Source organism: Argopecten irradians, chromosome 7 (assembly GCF_041381155.1).
Source record: "Argopecten irradians isolate NY chromosome 7, Ai_NY, whole genome shotgun sequence".
Lineage (NCBI taxonomy): Eukaryota > Metazoa > Mollusca > Bivalvia > Pectinida > Pectinidae > Argopecten > Argopecten irradians.
Window position 1 is genome coordinate 1,976,838 of NC_091140.1, and position 27,106 is coordinate 2,003,943.

A 27,106-nucleotide genomic window follows, 5' to 3' on the forward strand; every position below is an offset into this window, starting at 1 on the left:
GGTTGGCTGTGTGTCGTGTGAACATCCCAAGGTGACAATATATATATGAAGGCTGTTTTGTTTCAGAATTTAAAAACGTAAAGAAAGATTGGCCTTACATTCCGGCATAAGAATACTTATACATTTGGGACTTAAAGATAAACAGAAAACAGTAATACACAGTTATCTGCCCTTGCTGGTAAGTAGAGATTATTCCATAATTATTTTGAGAATGAAATTCAAATTATAGTCTCTGAAAAAATTATGTGCTTGAAAACATAGGGCAGATATCACTCTAACATCTGGGAATGCTAACATCTGGAATAGTTTACAGATAACAAAATACGCCATGGTTAATAGATGTGGTTGTATAGTGTGGTTTTGGTGGGGAGATAACTCTGTAATATCTGTGGTTTGTGGTGGGGATATATTGCTGACTGGACACACAAACAAGTATACAGTTAGTCAACACTGAAATGTTATTGCCACACGCCGACGGAGCGTGATTTCACTGCCACAGTCTAACACATCTAGTAAAGTTTAGTCATCAGCTAATTTGGGTTAATACACTACCGCCAAACTCACATAAATACACTATCTTTGTGCTTAAACACAAAATATATATACATATATGTACAAAGCTAGACTAGAAAAGCATGATAAAACGTCTGATAAATAGTTCATAAAACAAGCACTATACACGGTTAATGTCATCCATCGATATATTGCTTTAAGTTGAGGGTGCATCCCATTTATATACAGTTTATAAATAAATTGTTACATAATTTTGTTATACTTACCTATGTACATAGTTCTATCCTTATTATACAGAATGAATAACAGTTTGATCACATTCAGAATGACTATGTACAAAATATACAACGAAAAATAAACAAAAAATCTATAATAATTATGACATAAAATAAATCCTCACATCACTAAGTTAAAATCGTACAATATCGGCAGTTTGTATGCTTCATGAAACTTCAAATTAAAACATTTGTGCTTCTAGAATGTGATAAAAATAAAGTGTGAAAAATGTCCAGGATAACCATGAACACAATGCTGATCAGTGATACAGGTAAGCAGCTAATCTTAAACATGGCTTCCCGTGTAATTACACTAACATTATCTTTTATTTTTTGTATTTTACTCAGGTTCGGCAAGTGTAGGAGATTTGTATTACTAAATAAATTGATCAAGTACATGTACCTTGACGTTTACCAGGTAAGGTGATTTATCTCTTTCTCAGAATTATCTTAAAAATCATAAATTGTGAAATACTTAATAGCTATCATAATTGATAATGTTTTCAGGGATTTGAAAAATGAGACCAAATATTCAGGAACTCATCTTTTATAATGTTTTTTAACTGTAGATAATAAAGATACTGTCTACGTGAATTTCATTCACACTCTGGTAAAATTTTTGGTTATCTTTCAACCAAAAATGGGTTCAACAAACAGCCTTAGTATTTATATTGTGTATCATAGAAAATGTATTGTTTATTTCCATCAAACAAACCATAAAAACAACTTAAGTTACTTATAAGTTGGTGGGTTTTTTTCAGAATTTTTTTAACCATCTTGGAGTTTTTGCTGTGTGCCAAGTCTGATAAAATATTTTATTCCAATAAAAATAATACAAAATATGAGAAAGAAATTTTTTTAAACAAAATGGATAACTTTAAAATGAGTAACTTAAAACAATCACAAACTTACATAATCTTTTGTTGAAGTTGCTTGTATTAATGATATTTCATAATTTTTAAAAACAAAATTTGTGAAGAATATCCGGTCATTATCATCCATTACTTAAGTGTAGTTTTAAATTTCCATATTATCTATGAAATAAACGTCTAAGGGGAGATAATCTAAGAAATGTTTCTTCAAAACATGTGCATTAGATCAAAATAAATTGCATTTCAAGGAAACCGATTTAAGTGTAAACAGACTTTATTATGTGTGATGTTACTAAGGGAAGCACTGTGTTACACTGATATTACTCTCTAATTTGTGACTTGGTCCACTACAGAAAGTTGTTGCCCTAATGAATCAGTAAGAAAAAAAAATGGTTAGAATAATTAGGTGTAATATTCAGTCCCTATTTCAGGATCAGAAAAATATCGTAAGACTTTACTTTGTGCTTGGCCAATAAAAAGTGACATATTTCACTACAAGTATCTGTAATTTCGGCTTAGCCAATCAAATCAAATATGACTTTTTTATCACATGATATATATACCTCACTTTAAACTTTATCTAGCACTACATGTAAAATTGCATAAATTTGCAACTCATCTTGTTTTTTACATGATTAATTAAATAATAGCCATCTGTATCAACATCCAGAAAACACAACATAGCAGACAAATCCAAAGTATGATATGAATTGTTTATCAATGAAATTCAAACGTATCATCAACGTCCTTACCATTAGACTATGATCAAACCTCGATGTAAGACAATTATAATAAAATGAAATTGTATCCCGTGACAAAATTGTGATTGAAAAATTTGGTTGATCTTGCACATAATGCATAGATTAAAATCTTTATAGCACCTTATTTAGATTGCCTGACTTTCTGCCACATTATAACACCTGTTATTCAAACCTAATACTACATGTAAATATATCTTTTTCTGTAACCATAGCACCATTGTCATCCTCCCCGAATCAGCACCTCAATTTGGGTTTCAGTTTCATTTTTGCCGTGAAGCATCAAACGTAGCTTGCAGCTTTAAGAATTTTGGTTTAACATGACAACAAACACAAATAAACAAATAATCATCACAACATATCAAGTTTTGAGAGAGTTGTTAGTGAGCGATTAAAAGGTTTGATTTTAACTCTTCGCTCCAAAATGACATCACTTGTATCTCACAGCCCATTCCATATTATTGGAAAAAAATCTTTGATTGTAGAATTTGTGACGAGACATTTTTTCTCCAGAAATGTCACAGTTCACAACAAATTTAACATGAAAGATTGTTGAGGATCTCAATATCACAAGTATAGATCCTCCAATCTAAATATAGATTCTCCAATCTAAATATAAATCCTCCGATCTAAATATAGATCCTTGAATCCACCCAAGGCTAAAATTAGCAAATAACACAGGCACAAAAATTTGTCACATCTCTGGTAGTCCTCTTCATTCACACTTGTAAATAAATCAACGACCACCACGTCGTCATTCATACACTCCAGAAGACGTAGTATTATTGCTGATACTAAACCCGAAATTAAAATAATTATCATTATATCCAGTCTACACCTGCCATAGTAACAGGTGATTTGTGCTATCATCACGCCCCGCCACCTCATTGGTGGAATTATTGCGGAAGTCTTCATATCCGTCACCACCACTTATAACCAACATCCTTGTTGCCATGGTAGCTGTTGTGGCGGCCATCGACGATCGCCTATGAATGTCATGAATTGCAAGATTTTCTGGTTTATCATCTGTTTCTTCCTCCTCAGTTTTTGGTTTTGGTGTTGTCGGGGACGACGGAGCTGTTAGTTCTACACATGTCAGAAACCTTACATGTCCTGTGTGACCAAAGACAAGGCCTGAAATAGACAAGTCAATCGTATCAGGTAATACATCAACAAATGAGAAACGTGTGTGGCGGTGGTCGGGGAACACTTACCTGTAACTGATGGGATTGAGATGGAGCCGCGTGTGGAGGTGGTTGGGGAACACTTATCTATACCTGACGGGGTTGAGATGGAGCCGCGTGTGGAGGTGGTTCAGGAACACTTACCTGTAACTGACGGGGTTGAGATGGAGCCGCGTGTGGAGGTGGTTCAGGAACACTTACCTGTAACTGACGGGGTTGAGATGGAGCCGCGTGCGGAGGTGGTTCAGGAACACTTACCTGTAACTGACGGGGTTGAGATGGAGCCGCGTGTGGAGGTGGTTCAGGAACACTTACCTGTAACTGATGGGGTTGAGATGGAGCCGCGTGTAGAGGTTGATGTGATGCGGGGCATTGGTATGGTCAGGATCACTCCAGCACTTGTGCCTACCCATAACAGGTCTTTACACACTAACAGAGCCGTGATCCTCAGGCAAGCCGCCTTGTGTTGTCGAATGATGTCGTCAGCCGCTGTAAGTCAGACAAACATACCTCATATATCACCAATCAATAATATGTCATCACATATTGGATAACCACCACATTTTAAATCATAATTTAGGTGTTTTTTTTCCTTATTGCATTTGAGAGGGATATAAACCTAATTGACATGTGATAATATTGGAATAATAGCAATGATATGATTTTGTAGAAAAAACTATCTTTGTAGTCTTTAAAGAGAATGTTCAATGATTGTTCAGTGTTGCTTTGTTTGATCCCTTTTAATCCTAGCAAACTCATGTATAACTTATGTATAACTGATATACAACTGATCAACAGATCAACCGGAGAAAATCCAACTCGCAACCCAGAGGTAGAGGGCTTGTGGTAATATGCAGAATATTTTGGAGTGGGCCCTGCAGTTACAATATTTCTTAACTTTAAGGAATTCTTAACTTCAAATTTTTCTAAATAGGAGAGCATTAAAGAAGTAAAGGGAGCTTTCTTCCACTTTCGTAATGTTTCCTATATGACGTTAAGAAATTCATTATAGTTAATGAGTATTGATGAGACTGGACCCGTGAACAACAAATTTTATGAAAACTGAGATTTCCTCAATCATTGTTTTCCATACATATGATGCTGTGTTTGAGAATTCCCTGATCTTTGAGATGTTTGATAGTAGTAGACCCTGGTCACTTACACTGAAGCTTCTGGGCCACAGAGTGAGCTATGTTGACTTCCATCAGTGGTTCGAAGGACGTGGCGTGGTAGAGAGAGATCTTGGAGCTGTGCTGAGAGGCGAGCCACACACCCTGCCCTGCACACACGAGGCACTGGATACAGCGACTGGAGTCGGTCGTCACCTGGAACGTGGTCTGTAACAGCAGAACTACAGCTGTACTATCGTCAGCAGAACTACAACTGTACTATCGTCAGAAGAACTACAACTGTACTATCGTCAGCAGAACTACAGCTGTACTATCATCATCAGAACTACAGCTGTACTATCGTCATCAGAACTACAGCTGTACTATCGTCATCAGAACTACAGCTGTACTATTGTCAGAACTACAGCTGTACTATCGTCATCAGAACTACAGCTGTACTATCATCATCAGAACTACAGCTGTACTATCGTCAGAAGAACTACAACTGTACTATCGTCAGCAGAACTACAGCTGTACTATCATAATCAGAACTACAGCTGTACTATCGTCAGAAGAACTACAGCTGTACTATCGTCATCAGAACTACAGCTGTACTATCGTCATCAGAACTACAGCTGTACTATCGTAATCAGAACTACAGCTGTACTATCATAATCAGAACTACAACTGTACTATCGTCAGCAGAACTACAGCTGTACTATCATCATCAGAACTACAGCTGTACTATCGTCAGAAGAACTACAACTGTACTATCGTCAGCAGAACTACAGCTGTACTATCATAATCAGAACTACAGCTGTACTATCGTCAGAAGAACTACAGCTGTACTATCGTCATCAGAACTACAGCTGTCCTATCGTCATCAGAACTACAGCTGTACTATCGTCATCAGAACTATAGCTGTACTATCGTCAGCAGAACTACAGTTGTACTATTGTCAACAGAAGTACAGCTGTACTACCGTCGGTCAGAACTACAGCTGTACTATCGTCGTCAGAACTACAGCTGCACTATCGTCAGCAGAACTACAGCTGCACTTTTGTCAGAACTACAGCTGTACTATTGTCAGCAGAACTACAGCTGTACTATCGTCATCAGAACTACAGCTGTACTATCGTCATCAGAACTACAGCTGTACTATCGTCATCAGAACTACAGCTGTACTTTCGTCATCAGAACTACAGCTGTACTATCGTCAGCAGAACAACAGCTGTACTATCGTCAGCAGAACTACAGCTGTACTATCGTCAGCAGAACTACAGCTGTACTATCGTCAGAACTACAGCTGTACTATCATCAGCAGAACTACAGCTGCACTATCGTCAGAACTACAGCTGTACTATCGTCAGCAGATCTACAGCTGTACTATCGTCAGCAGATCTACAGCTGTACCATCGTCAGCAGAACTACAGCTGTACTATCGTCAGAACTACAGCTGTACTATCGTCAGCAGATCTACAGCTGTACTATCGTCAGCAGATCTACAGCTGTACCATCGTCAGCAGAACTACAGCTGTACTATCGTCAGCAGATCTACAGCTGTACCATTGTCAGCAGAACTACAGCTGTACTATCGTCAGAACTACAGCTGTACTATCGTCAGTATAACTACAGCTGTACTATCGTCAGTATAACTACAGCTGTACTATTGTCAGGCTTGTAATATCCTAATTCTGTAGGACGTCAGAATAACCAAAGTAATCGGACAACTTGAACATTGCGTGTACATAAGATTTTATACAAAACTTATATCACACCCGATTCCTTTGTTCAAGTAGGTTCTAGATTACATATGTAGATTTTAAAGTTTGTATCTTTCAGGTTTGGTTTGGGTTGTTAAGCGTCAACAGCCTGGCGGATCATTTAAGGCCATGGCAGGTTAAGGTGAAGGAGGAAAGTCGCAGTAACCAGAGAAAAACCACCGTTCTACGCATATATTTAGTAACTGTCAACTGCCCAACATGAGAACAAACTTACAACCCAAATGAATCTAATTGATTTAAATACATATACACTGAACATCATAACTTACCTCAATACGCAGTGTGAGAGGGTTGATGACATTCATCACGTTTTGACAGCCACACCAAAGTTTACCTGCCACAGCCAGCATACGACTGATAGGGGAGATAACACTACCCACAGTACGAGTGTAAGGGTTCTCCGTGTCCCAGATCCCATCTATAATAACAAAAGTAAGTATTATATAATGGGCTAACACACGACTGATAGGGGAGATAACACTGCCCACAGTACGAGTGTAAGGGTTCTCCGTGTCCCAGATCCCATCTATAATAACAAAAGTAAGTATTATATAACGGGCTAACACACGAGAGACAGGGGAGATAACACTACCCACAGTACGAGTGTAAGGGTTCTCCGTGTCCCAGATCCCATCTATAACAACAAAAGTAAGTATTATATAACGGGCTAACACATGACTGATAGGGGAGATAACACTACCCACAGTACGAGTGTAAGGGTTCTCCGTGTCCCAGATCCCATCTATAATAACAAAAGTAAGTATTATATAACGGGCTAACACACGACTGATAGGGGAGATAACACTACCAACAGTACGAGTGTAAGGGTTCTCCGTGTCCCAGATCCCATCTATAACAACAAAAGTAAGTATTATATAACGGGCTAACACATGACTGATAGGGGAGATAACACTACCCACAGTACGAGTGTAAGGGTTCTCCGTGTCCCAGATCCCATCTATAACAACAAAAGTAAGTATTATATAACGGGCTAACACATGACTGATAAAGGGAGATAACACTACCAACAGTACGAGTGTAAGGGTTCTCCGTGTCCCAGATCCCATCTATAACAACAAAAGTAAGTATTATATAACGGGCTAACACATGACTGATAGGGGAGATAACACTACCAACAGTACGAGTGTAAGGGTTCTCCGTGTCCCAGATCCCATCTATAATAACAAAAGTAAGTATTATATAACGGGCTAACACACGAGAGACAGGGAGATAACACTACCACAGTACGAGTGTAAGGGTTCTCCTGTCCCAGATCCCATCTATAATAACAAAAGTAAGTATTATATAACGGGCTAACACATGACTGATAGGGGAGATAACACTACCAACAGTACGAGTGTAGGTAATGGTTTCTCACTGTTGTCACCAGAAGTTCCCGTCTATCCATCATAACAACAAAAGTAAGTATTATATAACGGGCTAACACATGACTGATAGGGGAGAACACTAACACCTACCCACACGTCCCATCAACAAAAGTAATATTATATAGGCTAACACAGACTGATAGGGGATAACACTACCCAAGTACGTGTAAGGGTTCTCCGTGTCCCAGATCCCATCTATAACAACAAAGTAAGTATTATATAACGGGCTAACACATGACTGATAGGGGAGATAACACTGCCAACAGTACGAGTGTAAGGGTTCTCCGTGTCCCAGATCCCATCTATAATAACATCAAGTGTAAGTTGTTACCAATGAGATAAAAACATGTAAAGATATAAGTATGAAAGCTAGTTTTTCATTTTAATTGTAAAAAAGAGTGATTAATGACAAGGTTATAAAATCTTCTTACAAAATAGTTCTTACTTGCCTATGTCTTATCTTAATCTTTTAGATGCAATCAATATTTTCTATCGGGATCTTTAAAACTAATGCATGACATGTAGTTCGGCCCTAAATGACCTTAGTTGTTAATGGGCCGTAAAACTCAAAAAACAAACAAACAAAAAATCTTACAAGATATAAAGATGTAAAGAAGTATGAAACAATTCTTACAACAAATTGTACCATGTTTGAAAAAAGTACTAATGGCATATGTACTATTGAATGCAGCAATAAACAAGTATAGGAAAAGGACAATGTGTTCATACAAGAAATTTTATGACTTTGGCTGTTCACAAGAAATTTTATGACTTTGGCTGTTCACAAGAATTTTTATGACTTTGGCTGTTCACAAGAAATTTTATGACTTTGGCTGTTCACAAGAAATTTTATGACTTTGAAACTTTATAATGTGGGTTGTTCACTAGAACTAATCTTTATTTTTGAAGAATGTTTTTGTTATTTTTCAGTACTAGATTATCTCCCCTTACCTTGAAACTGCACCATGTTTCAGTGGTGGCCAGAAATACTATACGTACCTGAGTCTCTTTTGTATACTATCAAGTCTCCATTAGCTAAGGAAACGAACACCTTGTTGTCTAGATACCTGTAAATCAAAATAAAAATCAATATAAGTGACAATTATAACATCATCCGAACACCAAAATAAATCTCACGGTTTGTTATGAATATGATTCTAACAGTAAAGGTTAAAACCCTGTGGATACCTATACTTACACTATACAGTAGACAGGGGATCCATGGTGAATCTTCAGTTTGTTCTTTGTGGTTTTGATATTGTCTGTGCATTGGAATATATGTATACTGAAAGAAAAGGAAGGAATATAAATATAAATGTAAGGTAGCTATGGTAACATTTCTATACATGTTATTTCCAGTGTTATATATTAACATAAAGACAGCGATTAATTCTGAACACAATACCAAAGGTTTGTTGTCTTTATATTTTTCCAGTGATTACTAGGAAAATACTAGGAAAATGGAAAAAGTCCAGGAGAGAGCACTTTGTTTTATTGACAATGACTATGTTTCCGCAGTCTTCGATATTTTAAGGAGGCACAAACTTGATTTATTACATGTAAAGCATATGAAAGAAATGGCCTCTGAGGTTTTTAAAATTTTAATGATATTTCTCCTCATATTTTACAAAATCTTGTTGAGAAGAAAGAAGTTGTGTGACATACAAGTTTAATTATTAAGTTATTACCTTTAAATTATATTTTCTTATTTCTGCTAAACTGTGATAGCCGTTTCCAACTAAATATTATGTATCTATTGCATGCTTGTTATATTTAAATTGTTGCCTGTCTATATATATATTACCTGTTTGTACTGTGATATTTTCACATATGTTTGTCGCAAGAATAGCACTACAGTGCTAATGTTATTATGTTCCTCATGTATGCGACTCTAAATAAAACTTCTTGACTCTTGATTAAAGATACATACCTTAACCAAAATTTCTAAAATATAACTATAAAATGATCTTTGGTAATTTTGTAGAGTTCTGTAAGTTATTAGCTTACCGTTGACACTACATTTATCATTACTTCCTATACAATCTTAAAGAGAGGAATTAAATATTGATTTATAAATGTGGATTGTCTTATGTTCCTGCCGTCACCCTAATTACATGTTAATTAACCATCATTACGCCAAGCGACAAAACAATGAAATGAACCTTCATTGTTAACGTTGATTTACACAGTGGAATCATACATCTTAGGCAGTATATAGAGGTTTAATATTATATAGATGTTTTGATATTAAAACTGTTATTATGTATTTATTGGCCCGGTGGCAGTGTGATATGGAAGTTTATTTACCTGAAGGTGTAATATTTCCAGAGGCTTGTCTGAGGCAAATATTACATCTGAGGGTATAAATAAACATTCATATCACATTGCCGATGGGGACGTAAAATGTTATACCAAAAATTTGTGATTCGCTACTTTAGGTTAAATATTACTTAAACTTGCGAGAGCAAAAAATGACGTTTTACTCTTCGTCTGTCAATGTTGTACAATTGGAAGGGGAGATAACTCAGTGTGATAGATGTGCCCCAGGTAATACGATGTTTATGTCCCCAAGAAAAATATGACGTTTTATTTCCCTGTCATGTGTGCATTTCAACTAATCACAGACATTGTTATAAACATGAGGTATGATAATAATATTTTTTTTTTTTTTTCAGAAACGTAAGAGGCCTTTAAATAGCAGCCTGTCGTGATAGCCTACCAGCCGTCTTCCGTGCCTAGCCACATGGTACTCTTGTGGGCGTCCTGGAGCCAGTTTCCAGTCATAGTGAAGGGATCAAGGTTGATGAGCTGGGACACTGGGCTCGCCTTACCCTCCGAATCTGTAACAAGCAGTATGGCATAAAGTTATCGGTAATATATTAAAAGAAATTGAACAAGGCAAACTTAACTAACGTAGTTTCGTCACGTACAAAGGTTTCCAATTACTGAATATTTATAATGACATCTTTTGCGATATTTTTTTTTGCTTGGGATCCCAAACAAATGAAATTAACTCTTTCCGTACCATTGTCGTATACAGACGACAGAAAAACGTGCTATCTTATCCACGTTGCCTTATACTGATGACAAGATATACTTGTTACCTGCTTTAGGATTGGTTGTGTCCAGCAAACGACATATGAGTTACACAATAATTTTTACACAAAAACAACTTCCATGGTCTATAACAAACATTTTGAAAAGAAAATTATTTTCATGCCACAAAATTGCTTGAATATGACGACAATCGCAATCATTCTACTGTCAATAAAATATTAACCATGAAAAATAAAAAATATCTATGTTATCAAACAAATATGTGAATGCCACCAACATTAGCTCTTGTTTTTCTACATTATTGCTGCAAAATTCCAACCTCATCAGAACACACAATAGACACAGTCATATTATTCAAGTGTCTTGGGAGGAGTCTAATAATGACTTTCAGTCCAGAACCTAGTCCGGCATTAAGGTACGGAAAGAGTTAATGTAATCAAGTTTAACAACAATGATCAACAGATAATAAACATTTTTATTTTAAACAGAAGCTTTTGTTTTCTGTTTTGATAAATACCTACATTGAAAATTTAGGAAACAGCAATTGATATTACAACGTTACCTCCTAAGTATAGATCCTTGGGTTTGTTATCAAATACAGTCTCACTGCTGCCTTCTTCTTTCTCCTGTTGTGTGTCCTCCTCTCCCTCTACCTCTTTCTCTCCTTCCTCTCCTTCTCCTTTCTCTCCTTCCTCCTCCAGCTCCTCTTCCTCCTCTTCGTCACTGGACTCAGAGTCTGTCTGGTAACCTGAGGCAGCGTCCTCCTCAGGCTCCGAGGTATCGTCGACCTCCTCGATGTTGATCTGGGGACCGTCCTCAGCCACCGGAGCCACCGAGTGTTTGTGGAGGTTCTTCTTAGAGCTACTCTTCCTGTAATGATTTCAGTCGTAAGATTTATGTACTGTTTCACAACAACATAGCTCAAAGTAATCTACAAATCCCCCAGCAACTGACATTGTGTCTCTCAATTATGCAACATTTATGCTCAAAAACTTTAAATATCTATAATGTATAAATAATTATGCTTTACAGTGAAATCAGAAAAGGACGCTTGTAACACTATATTCCTGTCCCCCCAATTATTTTAGGGTGAGTGCAGGGAGAGAACGAAAATATATCTTACCATTATATCTTAACTTATTTGGAGGAGGGTAAACTAAATTCAATCACATTGCCGATGGGGACGTAAAATGTTATACCAAAAATTTGTGATTCGCTACTTTAGGTTAAATATTACTTAAACTTGCGAGAGCAAAAAATGACGTTTTACTCTTCGTCTGTCAATGTTGTACAATTGGAAGGGGAGATAACTCAGTGTGATAGATGTGCCCCAGGTAATACGATGTTTATGTCCCCAAGAAAAATATGACGTTTTATTTCCCTGTCATGTGTGCATTTCAACTAATCACAGACATTGTTATAAACATGAGGTATGATAATAAATTTTTTTTTTTTTTTTCAGAAACCGTAAGAGGCCTTTAAATAGCAGCCTGTCGTGATAGCCTACCAGCCGTCTTCCGTGCCTAGCCACATGGTACTCTTGTGGGCGTCCTGGAGCCAGTTTCCAGTCATAGTGAAGGGATCAAGGTTGATGAGCTGGGACACTGGGCTCGCCTTACCCTCCGAATCTGTAACAAGCAGTATGGCATAAAGTTATCGGTAATATATTAAAAGAAATTGAACAAGGCAAACTTAACTAACGTAGTTTCGTCACGTACAAAGGTTTCCAATTACTGGATATTTATAATGACATCTTTTGCGATATTTTTTTTTGCTTGGGATCCCAAACAAATGAAATTAACTCTTTCCGTACCATTGTCGTATACAGACGACAGAAAAACGTGCTATCTTATCCACGTTGCCTTATACTGATGACAAGATATACTTGTTACCTGCTTTAGGATTGGTTGTGTCCAGCAAACGACATATGAGTTACACAATAATTTTTACACAAAAACAACTTCCATGGTCTATAACAAACATTTTGAAAAGAAAATTATTTTCATGCCACAAAATTGCTTGAATATGACGACAATCGCAATCATTCTACTGTCAATAAAATATTAACCATGAAAAATAAAAAATATCTATGTTATCAAACAAATATGTGAATGCCACCAACATTAGCTCTTGTTTTTCTACATTATTGCTGCAAAATTCCAACCTCATCAGAACACACAATAGACACAGTCATATTATTCAAGTGTCTTGGGAGGAGTCTAATAATGACTTTCAGTCCAGAACCTAGTCCGGCATTAAGGTACGGAAAGAGTTAATGTAATCAAGTTTAACAACAATGATCAACAGATAATAAACATTTTTATTTTAAACAGAAGCTTTTGTTTTCTGTTTTGATAAATACCTACATTGAAAATTTAGGAAACAGCAATTGATATTACAACGTTACCTCCTAAGTATAGATCCTTGGGTTTGTTATCAAATACAGTCTCACTGCTGCCTTCTTCTTTCTCCTGTTGTGTGTCCTCCTCTCCCTCTACCTCTTTCTCTCCTTCCTCTCCTTCTCCTTTCTCTCCTTCCTCCTCCAGCTCCTCTTCCTCCTCTTCGTCACTGGACTCAGAGTCTGTCTGGTAACCTGAGGCAGCGTCCTCCTCGGGCTCCGAGGTATCGTCGACCTCCTCGATGTTGATCTGGGGACCGTCCTCAGCCACCGGAGCCACCGAGTGTTTGTGGAGGTTCTTCTTAGAGCTACTCTTCCTGTAATAATTTCAGTCGTAAGATTTATGTACTGTTTCACAACAACATAGCTCAAAGTAATCTACAAATCCCCCAGCAACTGACATTGTGTCTCTCAATTATGCAACATTTATGCTCAAAAACTTTAAATATCTATAATGTATAAATAATTATGCTTTACAGTGAAATCAGAAAAGGACGCTTGTAACACTATATTCCTGTCCCCCCAATTATTTTAGGGTGAGTGCAGGGAGAGAACGAAAATATATCTTACCATTATATCTTAACTTATTTGGACTAAACTAAATTCAATACATCTTATTTCATATATAATATAGTTACTGTAAATTGACTATCTTTTGCAAGAGAGATTTGCGAAAGTTTCTCCCCATGAATAAATATTTACCTCACATGCATATTTACAGATATTTCAATTTAATTCTTATGCTACGAAAGTTGATCTCAGCATATTGGTTTTGAAGCAAAACTTACAAATTTAGTAACCTCGTAAGAAAGTTGGCTTAAAATAACAACAGGATACATAAACAAACCTTCGGAAAGGCCCACTGAAGGCGGGTACAGCACATATACAAAGGATACGGGCATTACAGCCCGGTACAGGCGTGTTCAGGGTTACGATTGGCTCAGGCTGGAGACTCAACAGACACATGTGGCCCACATAACCGTCGCTGTTACACACCCACACGTCACGGTAACCACTGTTATTAAGGCCGTCGATGGGGGCCGCACAGGAAAACTATCAACAAAATACAAACAAATCAGAGACTGTCAATGGGGGCCGCACAGGAAAACTGTCAACAAAATACAAACAAATCAGAGACTGTGGATGGGGGCCGCACAGGAAAACTATCAACAAAATACAAACAAATCAGAGACTGTCAATGGGGGCCGCACAGGAAAACTATCAACAAAATACAAACAAATCAGAGACTGTCAATGGGGGCCGCACAGGAAAACTATCAACAAAATACAAACAAATCAGAGACTGTCAATGGGGGCTGCACAGGAAAACTATCAACAAAATACAAACAAATCAGAGACTATGGATGGGGGCCGCACAGGAAAACTATCAACAAAATACAAACAAATCAGAGACTGTCAATGGGGGCCGCAAAGGAAAACTATCAACAAAATACAAACAAATCAGAGACTGTCAATGGGGGCCGCACAGGAAAACGATCAACAAAATACAAACAAATCAGAGACTGTGGATGGGGGGCCGCACAGGAAAACGATCAACAAAATACAAACAAATCAGAGACTGTGGATGGGGTGGGGGCCGCCGCACAGGAAAACTATCAACAAAATACAAACAAATCAGAGACTGTCAATGGGGGCCGCACAGGAAAACTATCAACAAAATACAAACAAATCAGAGACTATGGATGGGGGCGGCACAGGAAAACTATCAACAAAATACAAACAAATCAGAGACTATGGATGGGGGCGGCACAGAAAAACTATCAACAAAATACAAACAAATCAGAGACTGTCAATGGGGGCCTCACAGGAAAACTGTCAAACAAATACAAACAATTCAAAATTGTAAAAACTATCATCTATATTTATTCTTTTGAATGGAGGAAAAGCTTCAATAATCATCTTCCAGGTGATAGAACTAAAGGTACTACACATCTGTCCTAATTCTCATATCAATTGATCCACATATTTTACCTGCATCCCAGCTCTGGTTTTTGTAATCTGCAATGGTTGCTGGAACTCAGGGGCCCTCTTGTCTGACAGTAATGCTGGAAAATAGATACAGGTAAGGTCATTACAGGAAGGAAACTACATAGGAGCTTAAACGCAAAACACAATTATATCAGCTTAAATGATTTGCACCTTTAGGGTTTACAGGTATATCATTTTCTTTACTAAGTATTTAGATAAAAGTAGAAATCTGTAAATCAACATAAAATCAGATTCCAAAGTAGACACACTTAATAAAGATTTCTTTTACAGTCCAATCTGTATTAAGAGACCACCCAAGGAAATTAAAAAGTGGTCTCTTAATAGAATAACTCATACTGATCAGAATTGAGATGACAGGTCACCCATGTTTTTATATTGATGTCTATCACAATAATCTTATATGTGTTCTAACTTCTAAAATTAATCAAAATATAGGAAAATATAAAAGTGTTGTTTTGTTATTGTCTTCATTCATTTTAATTTAAATATACTTCTCCAATTATCAGGTTCGTGTATGGCAAAACGCCAGAATGGGGGTCATCTTGGAAATTTCCCAGTCACCAAAGGCAGATTTCGGCATCCACAGGGAAGGAAAAATGAGGTCGCTGGTCACTTAAAAGAACTGGTCGTTTAAAAGAGTTAAAATATAGAGGAAAAACGCTCGGGGGTGGGGGGGTGGAATTGAAATGATCGCTAAGAGCAGAGGTCGCTTAATAGAGATGGTCGAATAAACAGATTGGACTGTATATTCCTTTATACTGATATATATATAAATTGTAACATACATAATTTCTGTTTGGCGTCCATTAGTGTCGATTCCCAGATGGCGCGTTTCTCGGCCGAGTTAAAGCAGATTTCCAGGGGGTACACTCCCTCCCTGTGGACGGAGAAAAAAAAGTCTTATAATATTCACTTCAAATTAGATGCTTAAACACAGATATAAAAGTTCCTTATCAATTTGTTTGCCTTAAAAAAACAATGAAATGATCTTTAGAAATTAATTTTGCATTGCCAGGATTACATTATATTTGTATTATTGTACAGGATTATATTTTTTTATTGCATCAATAGTAATGGTAACCAATTGTTTAAATCTTTAAAACTGATATATCCTTAAATACCTTGTGATGGTAAATTACAAATAAATTTACAGTCAACAGAAGTTGCATAACCTACTAAACCAGACCTATGACCATAGGACGTGTCCTGTTTTATAGAACACTTACTGTGTTGTGACTAGAATTTCCATTTTATTGGACTCTAAACTTGGACTACGAATGCAAACTTCAGATAATTGCTTATTTAAAGATGCCAACATCTCCTTTACGACATCATCAAGACTCTGAAATACAAAGTTTAAAATGATTATTTCAATACAAGGACAACTTTGACATTTTTGAGTAGAGCGTGAAATATTTTAACATCGTTTTTTGGGCTGATTTAAAATGCTTTTTTGTTGCAGAAACGAAGTTAAAAATGTTAAACTGATGTTTTTTTCTATTAAAGAAACATTTAATTTAATTAAATGGCATGCAACATTTTTCTTCTGTTTTTTTGTAATTTTGGAAAAAGGAAAGCAAACGGAAATTTAGAAATTCACAGTATTGAAAAACCTCACTGTTGATCAATGGGATGTATTGTGTAAAAGTGAAATAGACAATGAAATAATCGTACTTACAGAATGTGGGTAAGTGAAATAGACAATTAAATAATCGTACTTACAGAATGTGGGTAAGTGAAATAGACAATAATCGTACTTACAGAATGTGGGTAATTGAGTTTATTGGTCATTTCTGAAAGTTCTGTCAGGATGCTAATGTCCTCCTCTAACTGATCAGGGTCTAGGGACGGCTTCTTACTCGGCGGGATCTGACCTGGTAACAGACAACACACAACTCAGAATACAGTGCTAATTTGCATTCAGACAATATTCACATTCATCATCTCCTATACCTCTATTCACATGTGGAGGTAGGTGACTACATCTGGATGTCTATTTTAAACCTTGGATTCAATACGGTTACAAAATGATACAGGTTATTATTAGCCCCAGACTTGTACTCACTCTTCACTATTTCTATGTTGTCAAGTCCCACACGTAACCAGACTTTGTGTTTGATGTTCTCTGCATATTCATTTCCCGTGGGAGATTTCCTGTAAAGAAAACAATATAACAACAAAGTCCTCCAAATGAAAGTGAAATCCTATCCTACACAGGTAATACATAGTGTTGGAACTCATGTGATTACAACCTATCCTATTCTGTCATGTCACATCATCCTAAAAATATAGGTTGTCAGTTTTGTTAGGCATGATTAATATAATAACAGTGGCGTCATACTGTAAATCAACTGATCTTCGCAATTAAATTTGGGATATTTCACGAGCAAATAGAAACTTTGATAACAAATCCCTGCAAAAAAGTTATACACATAAGTTCACAGTAGAACCTTAAAATTTGACACTAAATCATGATATTAAATCGCCAGACATGAAAACAAGAAATTAAAAATAAGTTTGTATACTGGACATTGATGTGGCTAAGAAGATAAACCTTCAATTAGGTTTCACTGACCTTAACCCGATAGTAAGAATATCTCATCTAATCAAACAAGTACCCAACCTAAGATGTGTTTGGGTCAGTGACACACTTCATCGACCTACGACATCTCTGTGACACACTTACAGAATAACAGAGACTTTGCGGGTGGCTGGTCCACTGCGGCGTTTAATGCTGCTGAATATGACCAAGTCAGAAAATATCCATATACAACATTGGTCCTTTTTAGTCTGAAAATACAACCAATCATGTTTCTATAACAACACCATGATACTTTCCTGTAAACATATCACAATTTTGTTTGAAAGATCTGTTGCTATTTTAAATTTCTCCTAAAAATTAATTGTGATTTTCTGTTATATCAAAAGGTGAATGCACCAAAGATTATTTCAAGGTATAGTGAAAATGACTAAGACAAGAACGCATCTTTTTACACAGTTTTACTTGAACTAACTATAGAAAATAACTATAGAATGTAACTGACCAGGATCTGCACCATGTCATGCTTGAGGTACTGTCGGTCTGGAGCCACCAACTGGAACCGAGGATTACAAACATTCAGACAGATATAAAGTCCATAATACAGGTTTGGCAAGGTAAACGAGCCTTAACTAGCTCCTCTGTATAAAGACCACCTCTGTATTAAGACTGCCTACTTAATAAGACCACTTTCTCATGGTGGCAAATGGTTATTTAAAGTCCTATAACTTGGAACAATGCATCCTAAGCTTATCATTTAGACTGACCAGAGACATATCAGGGACCAGTATATATTGTACAGGCTGACCGGAGACATATCTGGGACCAGTATATATTGTACAGACTGACCGGAAACATATCTGGGACCAGTATATATTGTACAGACTGACCGGAGACATATCTGGGACCAGTATATATTGTACAGACTGACCGGAGACATATCTGGGACTAGTATATATTGTACAGACTGACCGGAGACATATCTGGGACTAGTATATATTGTACAGACTGACCGGGGACATATCTGGGACCAGTATATATTGTACAGACTGACCAGAGACATATCTGGGACCAGTATATATTGTACAGACTGACCGGAGACATATCTGGGACTAGTATATACTGTACAGACTGACCGGAGACATATCTGGGACTAGTATATACTGTACAGACTGACCGGAGACATATCTGGGACTAGTATATACTGTACAGACTGAACGAAGACATATCTGGGACCAGTATATATTGTACAGACTGACCGGAGACATATCTGGGACAAGTATATACTGTACAGACTGACCGGAGACATATCTGGGACTAGTATATACTGTACAGACTGACTGGAGACATATCTGGGACCAGTATATATTGTACAGACTGACCGGAGACATATCAGGGACCAGTATATATTGTACAGACTGACCGGAGACATATCTGGGACTAGTAGTATATATTGTACAGACTGACCAGAGACATATCTGGGACCAGTATATATTGTACAGACTGACTGGAGACATTTCTGGGACCAGTACATACTGTACAGACTGACCGAAGACATATCTTGGACCAGTATATACTGTACAGACTGAGCGGAGACATATCTGGGACTAGTATATATTGTACAGACTGACTGGAGACATATCTGGGACCAGTATATATTGTACAGACTGACCGGAGACATATCAGGGACCAGTATATATTGTACAGATTGACCGGAGACATATCTGGGTCTAGTATATATTGTACAGACTGACCAGAGACATATCTGGGACCAGTATATATTGTACAGACTGACCGGAGACATTTCTGGGACCAGTATATAATGTACAGACTGACCGAAGACATATCTGGGACCTGTATATATTGTACAGACTGACCAGAGACATATCTGGGACCAGTATATATTGTACAGACTGACCGGAGACATATCTGGAACCAGTATATATTGTACAGACTGACTGGAGACATATCTGGGACCAGTATATACTGTACAGACTGGCCGGATACATATCTTGGACCAGTATACATTGTACAGACTGACCAGAGACATATCTGGGACCAGTATATACTGTACAGACTGACCGAAGACATATTGGGGACCAGTATATACTGTACAGACTGACCAGAGACATATCTGGGACCTGTATATATTGTACAGACTGACCAGAGACATATCTGGGACCAGTATATATTGTACAGACTGACCAGAGACATATCTGGGACCAGTATATACTGTACAGACTGACCGGCGACATATTGGGGACCAGTATATACAGTACAGACTGACCAGAGACATATCTTGGACCTGTATATATTGTACAGACTGACCAGAGTCATATCTGGGACCAGTATATATTGTACAGACTGACTGGAGACATATCTGGGACTAGTATATATTGTACAGACTGACCAGAGACATATCTGGGACCAGTATATATTGTACAGACTGACCGGAGACATATCTGGGACCAGTATATATTGTACAGACTGACCAGAGACATATCTGGGACCAGTATATATTGTACAGACTGACCGGAGACATATCTGGGACCAGTATATATTGTACAGACTGACCGGAGACATTTCTGGGATCAGTATATACTGTACAGACTGACCGGAGACATATCGGGGACCAGTAACTCCAGTTTTTTGAGCGTGCTCTGTTGGTCCTCCTCATGCTGGTTCTCGTTCACACTCTCCAACTTGATGGCAAAATTGTGCATCACACGCTCGGCCTCCTTCAGGAGCGGGAAATCAGGGTGGTCTTGTGGGGTGTTCTCAATTAGACGCTGAAACAGGTAACATAGGGTCATGTACAGGTGTAAGGAAATTACTGTACAACAACACATACTCAGGTTTAATGAAATCAATGAACGACAATACAATGTACAGGTATAACGAAATGACAACGATTTTTTTTTTCCAAGAAAGTTATGTTAAATAACAATGTAAAACAGATGGCATCGATTCTACTAGTTGCTTATTTAATTCCGAAACTAAGGTTCTCAATGTCTTACCTGTATAAGGAGTTCGTAGCGAGGAATTCGCTGGATAGGACGGACAATCAAGTCTTTCATAGATAGCTTGCTTCCACTGTCTCTTTGGCATTGCTGAAACAAAGGTTAATTAATATGAGAAACTCACAAGGATAAACAAATCAAATGATTACCATTTAATGCAATACCAATACATAGAAACATTACTAACTAAAAATTCTATACCCGTTTGATTCAAATTAAGCATCATAAACAAGAGGTCCAGAGGGCCTGTATCGCTCACCAGGTTATTGTAATGCCAAGTTATGTTCTGAATACAGGATAATTGTTTCTTTTCTAAAGGAATTTAACGATTAACCTTTAATTTCCCTATTGGGACCCATTCTTTGTGCTCCAGGGGGTCTGAGCCAAAATTTATACAAACTCTCGTTAAATTCCATACAGAACTCTATGATTAGTAGCAATTTATAGGCTTTACATCACTTTCCCCAATTGCACCCCGTCCCTCCTGCCCCTGGAGGATTCAGAGCCAAAATTGATACAAACTCTGTTCCCCTTCCCCATAGGATATTTCTGGCCAAATTTGGTTACATTCCATTTAGTACTCTATGACTAGTAGCGATTTAAAGGATTTACCTCGATTTTCCCTATTGGGCCCACGCCCCTCCTGCCTCCAAGGGGTCAGAGCCAAAAATTATACAAACCCTCTTCCCTATCCCCAAAGAATGTTTCTGGCCAAATTTGATTACATTCCATGCAGAACTCTATGACAAGTAGAGATTTAAAGGATATACCTCTATTTCCCCTATTAGGCCCCGCCCCTGCTGTCCCCGGGGTATCTGAGCCAAAATATATACAAACTATGTTCCCTTTCCTTCAAGGATGTTTCTGGCCAAATTTGGTTACATTTCATGCAGAATTCTATGACTTAATAAATAAGAATAATAATTCTAATAATAATGTAAGACATTAAGGCCTCACTAGAAATCAGGAGAGGACGAAACACAAAGGAACAGGACATGTTATGTGATACAATACCATGGCATACAAACCGGTAGAATGGAATACAACACAGTAGAATGGCATACAACACAGTAGAATGGTTAACAACCCAGTCAAATGGAATACAATGCAGTAGAATGGCATACAACACAGTTGAATGGAATACAACATGGTCAAATGGAATACAATGCAGTAGAATGGAATACAATGCAGTAGAATGGCATACAACACAGTAGAATGGAAAACAACCCAGTCAAATGGAATACAATGCAGTAGAATGGCATACAACACAGTAGAATGGAATACAACACGGAAGAATGGAATACAAGGTGGTAGAATGGAATATAATGCGGTAGAATGGAATACAACGTGGTAGAATGGCATACAACACAGTAGAATGGAATTAAACACGGTCAAATGGAATACAATGCAGAACAAGAGGCCCAGAGGGCCTGTATTGCTCACCTGGTTTGTAATGTCAAATCATGTTCTGAATACAGGTTCATTGTTTCTTTTCTGAAGGAATTTGAATATTTACCTCTTATTTCCCTATTGGGCCCCGCCCCTCTTGCCCCCGGGGGGTAAGAGCCAAAATTTATACAAGTTCTGTTCCCCTTCCCCCAAGGATATTTGTGGCCAAATTTGGTTACAATCCATGCAGAACTCTAGGACAAGTAGCGTTTTATAGGATTTACCTTTATTTTCCCTATTGGGCCCCGCCCCTCCTGCCCCCGGGGGGTCAGAGCCAAAATTTATACAAGTTCTGTTCCCCTTCCCCCAAGGATGTTTGTGGCCAAATTTGGTTACAATCCATGCAGAACTCTATGACTAGTAGCGAGTTAAAGGAAATGTTGACGGACGGACGACGGACGGAGACGGACGACGGACGGACGATGACGGACGGATGAAGGACGCCGCGCCATGGGGGAAGGGGAACAGAACTTGTATAAATTTTGGCTCTGACCCCCCGGGGGCAGGAGGGGCGGGGCCCAATAGGGAAAATAAAGGTAAATCCTATAAAACGCTACTTGTCCTAGAGTTCTGCATGGATTGTAAAAATGGAATACAATGCAGTAGAATGGAATACAACACGGAAGAATGAAATACAACTTGGTAGAATAGAATACAATGCGGTAGAATGGAAAACAATGCCGTAGAATGGAAAACAATGTGGTAGAATGGAAAACAATGTGACAGAATGGAATACAACTTGACAGGATGGACATACGGGCTATATCAATGTCCCATATATCATGGTGAAACCAGAAATGCTTCAGTTCCCTCACTTTTAAACTTTAACTCCAATCTTATTCCCTTATCACTTTGATTAACCATACCGAGCCGTTACTACGGTAATTAAGGTATATACACTATCCTGTTCCCATGATGTAAATATTACATAAATATAACTTCAGTAAACAAACCAGCTTGGCTGATCTTCTAGTTTACAATTTTATGTCTACAATAAGCTTTAAATAAGTTTTTGATCATAAACCTACTTTTTGTCTTTCCTTGATTCCCCACAAATGATTACAAATATATTTTTATCATTACATAAGACGAAATAAAACCGGCATTAAAGAAGAGTAAAAATCACAAGAAATGAGGCATCGACAGCTGTGAATCTTAATCTATGGAGGAACTAACGCCAACAAAACATGATGAGGGAGAAATAGACATCACCATCCGTATCAACGCGTAACAGTATCGTAACTCCCTTGGTTACAATCTCATTATAGACCAAACATCAAAATCTATAATACATCAATGGAGATGTGTACCATGGTCATTCTTAAATAATTTGTCCAACAAATTTCTAGTTTTTTTCACAAGTATATAAAATATATAATTGTAGCTCCATTAATTTTACCACCAGATAGCTTATTTGATTAGCATAATTCGTGTAAATCATTTCATTAGCAGAATTCTATAGGTGCTTTAACTGAACGTCGCTGCCAATTGAACGGCCAATTGAACGGTAATAGAAATGATATGATTGACACTCAAATGTTTAGGATATTGCCTTGTATGATGTTGGCAAGCCTTCCTTTGCCCGACTATTCACGTAAAGGATATTGCCATGTATGATGTTGTGAAAGTTTTTATCTAATCTTATTCTTATGGAATTATGAAGAATAACATTGACCGTCAGGTTGAAAGTTTGACTAGGTAAATTAATGACAAATTAAATCTAATACCTTCCCCTGTAGCTAGGTTATCTCACTCTATAGGATGTGGCCTTGACTAGTCCAGTGTTACCTCCCTTTATTGGGTCTGACCTTGACTAGTCCAGTGTTACCTCCCTTTATTGGGTCTGACCTTGACAAGTCCAGTGTTACCTCCCTTTATTGGGTCTGACCTTGACTAGTCCAGTGTTACCTCCCTTTATAAGGTCTGACCTTGACTAGTCCAGTGTTACCTCCCTTTATAAGGTCTGACCTTGACAAGTCCAGTGTTACCTCCCTTTATTGGGTCTGACCTTGACTAGTCCAGTGTTACCTCCCTTTATTGGGTCTGACCTTGACTAGTCCAGTGTTACCTCCCTTTATTGGGTCTGACCTTGACTAGTCCAGTGTTACCTCCCTTTATTGGGTCTGACCTTGACTAGTCCAGTGTTACCTCCCTTTATTGGGTCTGACCTTGACTAGTCCAGTGTTACCTCCCTTTATAAGGTCTGACCTTGACTAGTCCAGTGTTACCTCCCTTTATAAGGTCTGACCTTGACAAGTCCAGTGTTACCTCCCTTTATTGGGTCTGACCTTGACTAGTCCAGTGTTACCTCCCTTTATTGGGTCTGACCTTGACTAGTCCAGTGTTACCTCCCTTTATTGGGTCTGACCTTGACTAGTCCAGTGTTACCTCCCTTTATTGGGTCTGACCTTGACTAGTCCAGTGTTACCTCCCTTTATTGGGTCTGACCTTGACTAGTCCAGTGTTACCTCCCTTTATTGGGTCTGACCTTGACTAGTCCAGTGTTACCTCCCTTTATTGGGTCTGACCTTGACTAGTCCAGTGTTACCTCCCTTTATAAGGTCTGACCTTGACTAGTCCAGTGTTACCTCCCTTTATTGGGTCTGACCTTGACTAGTCCAGTGTTACCTCCCTTATAAGGTCTGACCTTGACTAGTCCTGTGTTACCTCCCTTTATTGGGTCGGACCTTGACTAGTCCAGTGTTACCTCCCTTTATTGGGTCTGACCTTGTCTAGTCCAGTGTTACCTCCCTTTATTGGGTCTGACCTTGACTAGTCCAGTGTTACCTCCCTTTATTGGGTCTGACCTTGACTAGTCCAGTGTTACCTCCCTTTATTGGGTCTGACCTTGACTAGTCCAGTGTTACCTCCCTTTATTGGGTCTGACCTTTGCTAGTCCAGTGTTACCTCCCTTTATTGGGTCTGACCTTGACTAGTCCAGTGTTACCTCCCTTTATTGGGTCTGACCTTGACTAGTCCAGTGTTACCTCCCTTTATTGGGTCTGACCTTGCCTAGTCCTGTGTTATCTCCCTTTATTGGGTCTGACCTTGACTAGTCCATCGTTACCTCCCTTTATAAGGTCTGACCTTGACTAGTCCAGTGTTACCTCCCTTTATTGGGTCTGACCTTGACTAGTGCAGTGATATAACATTGAGATAATTATGGTAAGTTTAGATATCCCAACAGTGGTAATTATAGACTTAAGTGGACAAGCAACTCCACAGACTTAATCCCATCATTACATACACCAACCAAAACATTCTCAGACACTGATAACAAACAACATGTATAATACACATATAGGTTTTTCTTCTCTCCACCAAATCACAGATGTAAAAGTAGACATTAATGCCCCAGCCTCCACACATATCGTATTTGACCAAATAAGGGTGATTGGCCCTTTCTTGACCCCCCCTTGACCCCCCCCCCCCCCCCCCCCCCCCCCCCCGGCCTAAGTTTGTAGTGGAGGTATTATCACAATCAAACCTGCCTTAGCGACCACCTCTGTATAAAGACTACCTGTTTAATATGATCACTTTCTCAGGGTTGAAAGGGTCAATATCAACATAATTTGACCACTTTTTTCTTGGTCCCTTGCTAATTGTGTGGTCTTTATAGACAGTTTGGTCCCTTAAGTGGTCTTTATAGACAGTTTGGTCCCTTAAGTGGTCTTTATAGACAGTTTGGTCCCTTAAGTGGTCTTTATAGACAGTTTGGTCCCTTAAGTGGTCTTTATAGACAGTTTGGTCCCTTAAGTGGTCTTTATAGACAGTTTGGTCCCTTAAGTGGTCTTTATAGACATAGACATTGGTCCCTTGGGTGGTCTTTATAGACAGTTTGGTCCCTGGGTGGTCTTTGGGTCCCTTGGTGGTATTTACAAACAGGTTGGATAAGGAACACATCATACCTTTCACTAATTGGGTCTTTATATAGAAACTAATCCATAAAACTCTTGAAGTGCCACTGAGTTTTGATGTAACATTATAAGAACGGAATCTCATAATAAACTTTAATGTGAGATGTGAAAGCACTTCTCTTCATTCATAGGTTAATGTTGGGGGAAGGGTCTGGGAGGGGCTGGGGGTTGGGCTGAAGGTTACATCAGAGATATCTATACACTTATTAGGGTCAGTTAAATTTGCCAGCAATAAAGATATAAAAACCATTTCAACAGTCTAATTTTGCCAGCTTGCTATCCGACACAGGTAGATGGCTCCTATAAATTACAACTAATGAGCTGAAAGATGACAGACAAGTAATTTTGATGAGATTTCAGAGTGTGAGTCTGAGTATGGTAACAGATACAAACTGAACAGTCAGAGGGAAACAAAAGGTCTAACAGGCCTGTATAGTAACAACAAACTGAACAGTCAGAGGGAAACAAAAGGTCCAACAGGCCTGTATAGTAACAACAAACTGAACAGTCAGAGGGAAACAAAAGGTCCAACAGGCCTGTACAGTAACAACAAACTGAACAGTCAGAGGGAAACAAAAGGTCTAACAGGTCTGTATAGTAACAACAAACTGAACAGTCAGAGGGAAACAAAAGGTCCAACAATTCTGTACAGTTACAACAAACTGAACAGTCAGAGGGAAACAAAAGGTCCAACAATTCTGTACAGTTACAACAAACTGAACAGTCAGAGGGAAACAAAAGGTCCAACAATTCTGTACAGTAACAACAAACTGAACAGTCAGAGGGAAACAAAAGGTCCAACAATTCTGTACAGTTACAACAAACTGAACAGTC

General features: G+C 38.1%; 1 protein-coding gene across 1 annotated transcript in view; it reads right to left on the minus strand.

Annotated features, from left to right (window-relative positions):
- Positions 1-339: 339 nt before the first annotated feature.
- Positions 340-27,106, minus strand: part of LOC138326790 (rho guanine nucleotide exchange factor 17-like) — a 36,844-nt gene continuing 10,077 nt past the window's right edge. The window contains exons 3-20 of the mRNA XM_069272792.1: positions 20,904-20,996; positions 20,502-20,675; positions 18,392-18,442; positions 18,034-18,137; positions 17,413-17,501; positions 17,109-17,221; positions 16,574-16,689; positions 16,133-16,224; positions 15,330-15,403; positions 14,186-14,391; positions 13,348-13,655; positions 12,448-12,568; positions 9,082-9,168; positions 8,883-8,950; positions 6,765-6,913; positions 4,765-4,939; positions 3,918-4,091; positions 340-3,552 (exon numbers count right to left, since the gene is read on the minus strand). Of these exons, the coding sequence (XP_069128893.1) occupies positions 3,251-3,552; positions 3,918-4,091; positions 4,765-4,939; positions 6,765-6,913; positions 8,883-8,950; positions 9,082-9,168; positions 12,448-12,568; positions 13,348-13,655; positions 14,186-14,391; positions 15,330-15,403; positions 16,133-16,224; positions 16,574-16,689; positions 17,109-17,221; positions 17,413-17,501; positions 18,034-18,137; positions 18,392-18,442; positions 20,502-20,675; positions 20,904-20,996 (2,496 nt within the window). The 3' untranslated portion in view covers positions 340-3,250. The remainder of the gene's footprint in view (positions 3,553-3,917; positions 4,092-4,764; positions 4,940-6,764; positions 6,914-8,882; positions 8,951-9,081; positions 9,169-12,447; positions 12,569-13,347; positions 13,656-14,185; positions 14,392-15,329; positions 15,404-16,132; positions 16,225-16,573; positions 16,690-17,108; positions 17,222-17,412; positions 17,502-18,033; positions 18,138-18,391; positions 18,443-20,501; positions 20,676-20,903; positions 20,997-27,106) is intronic.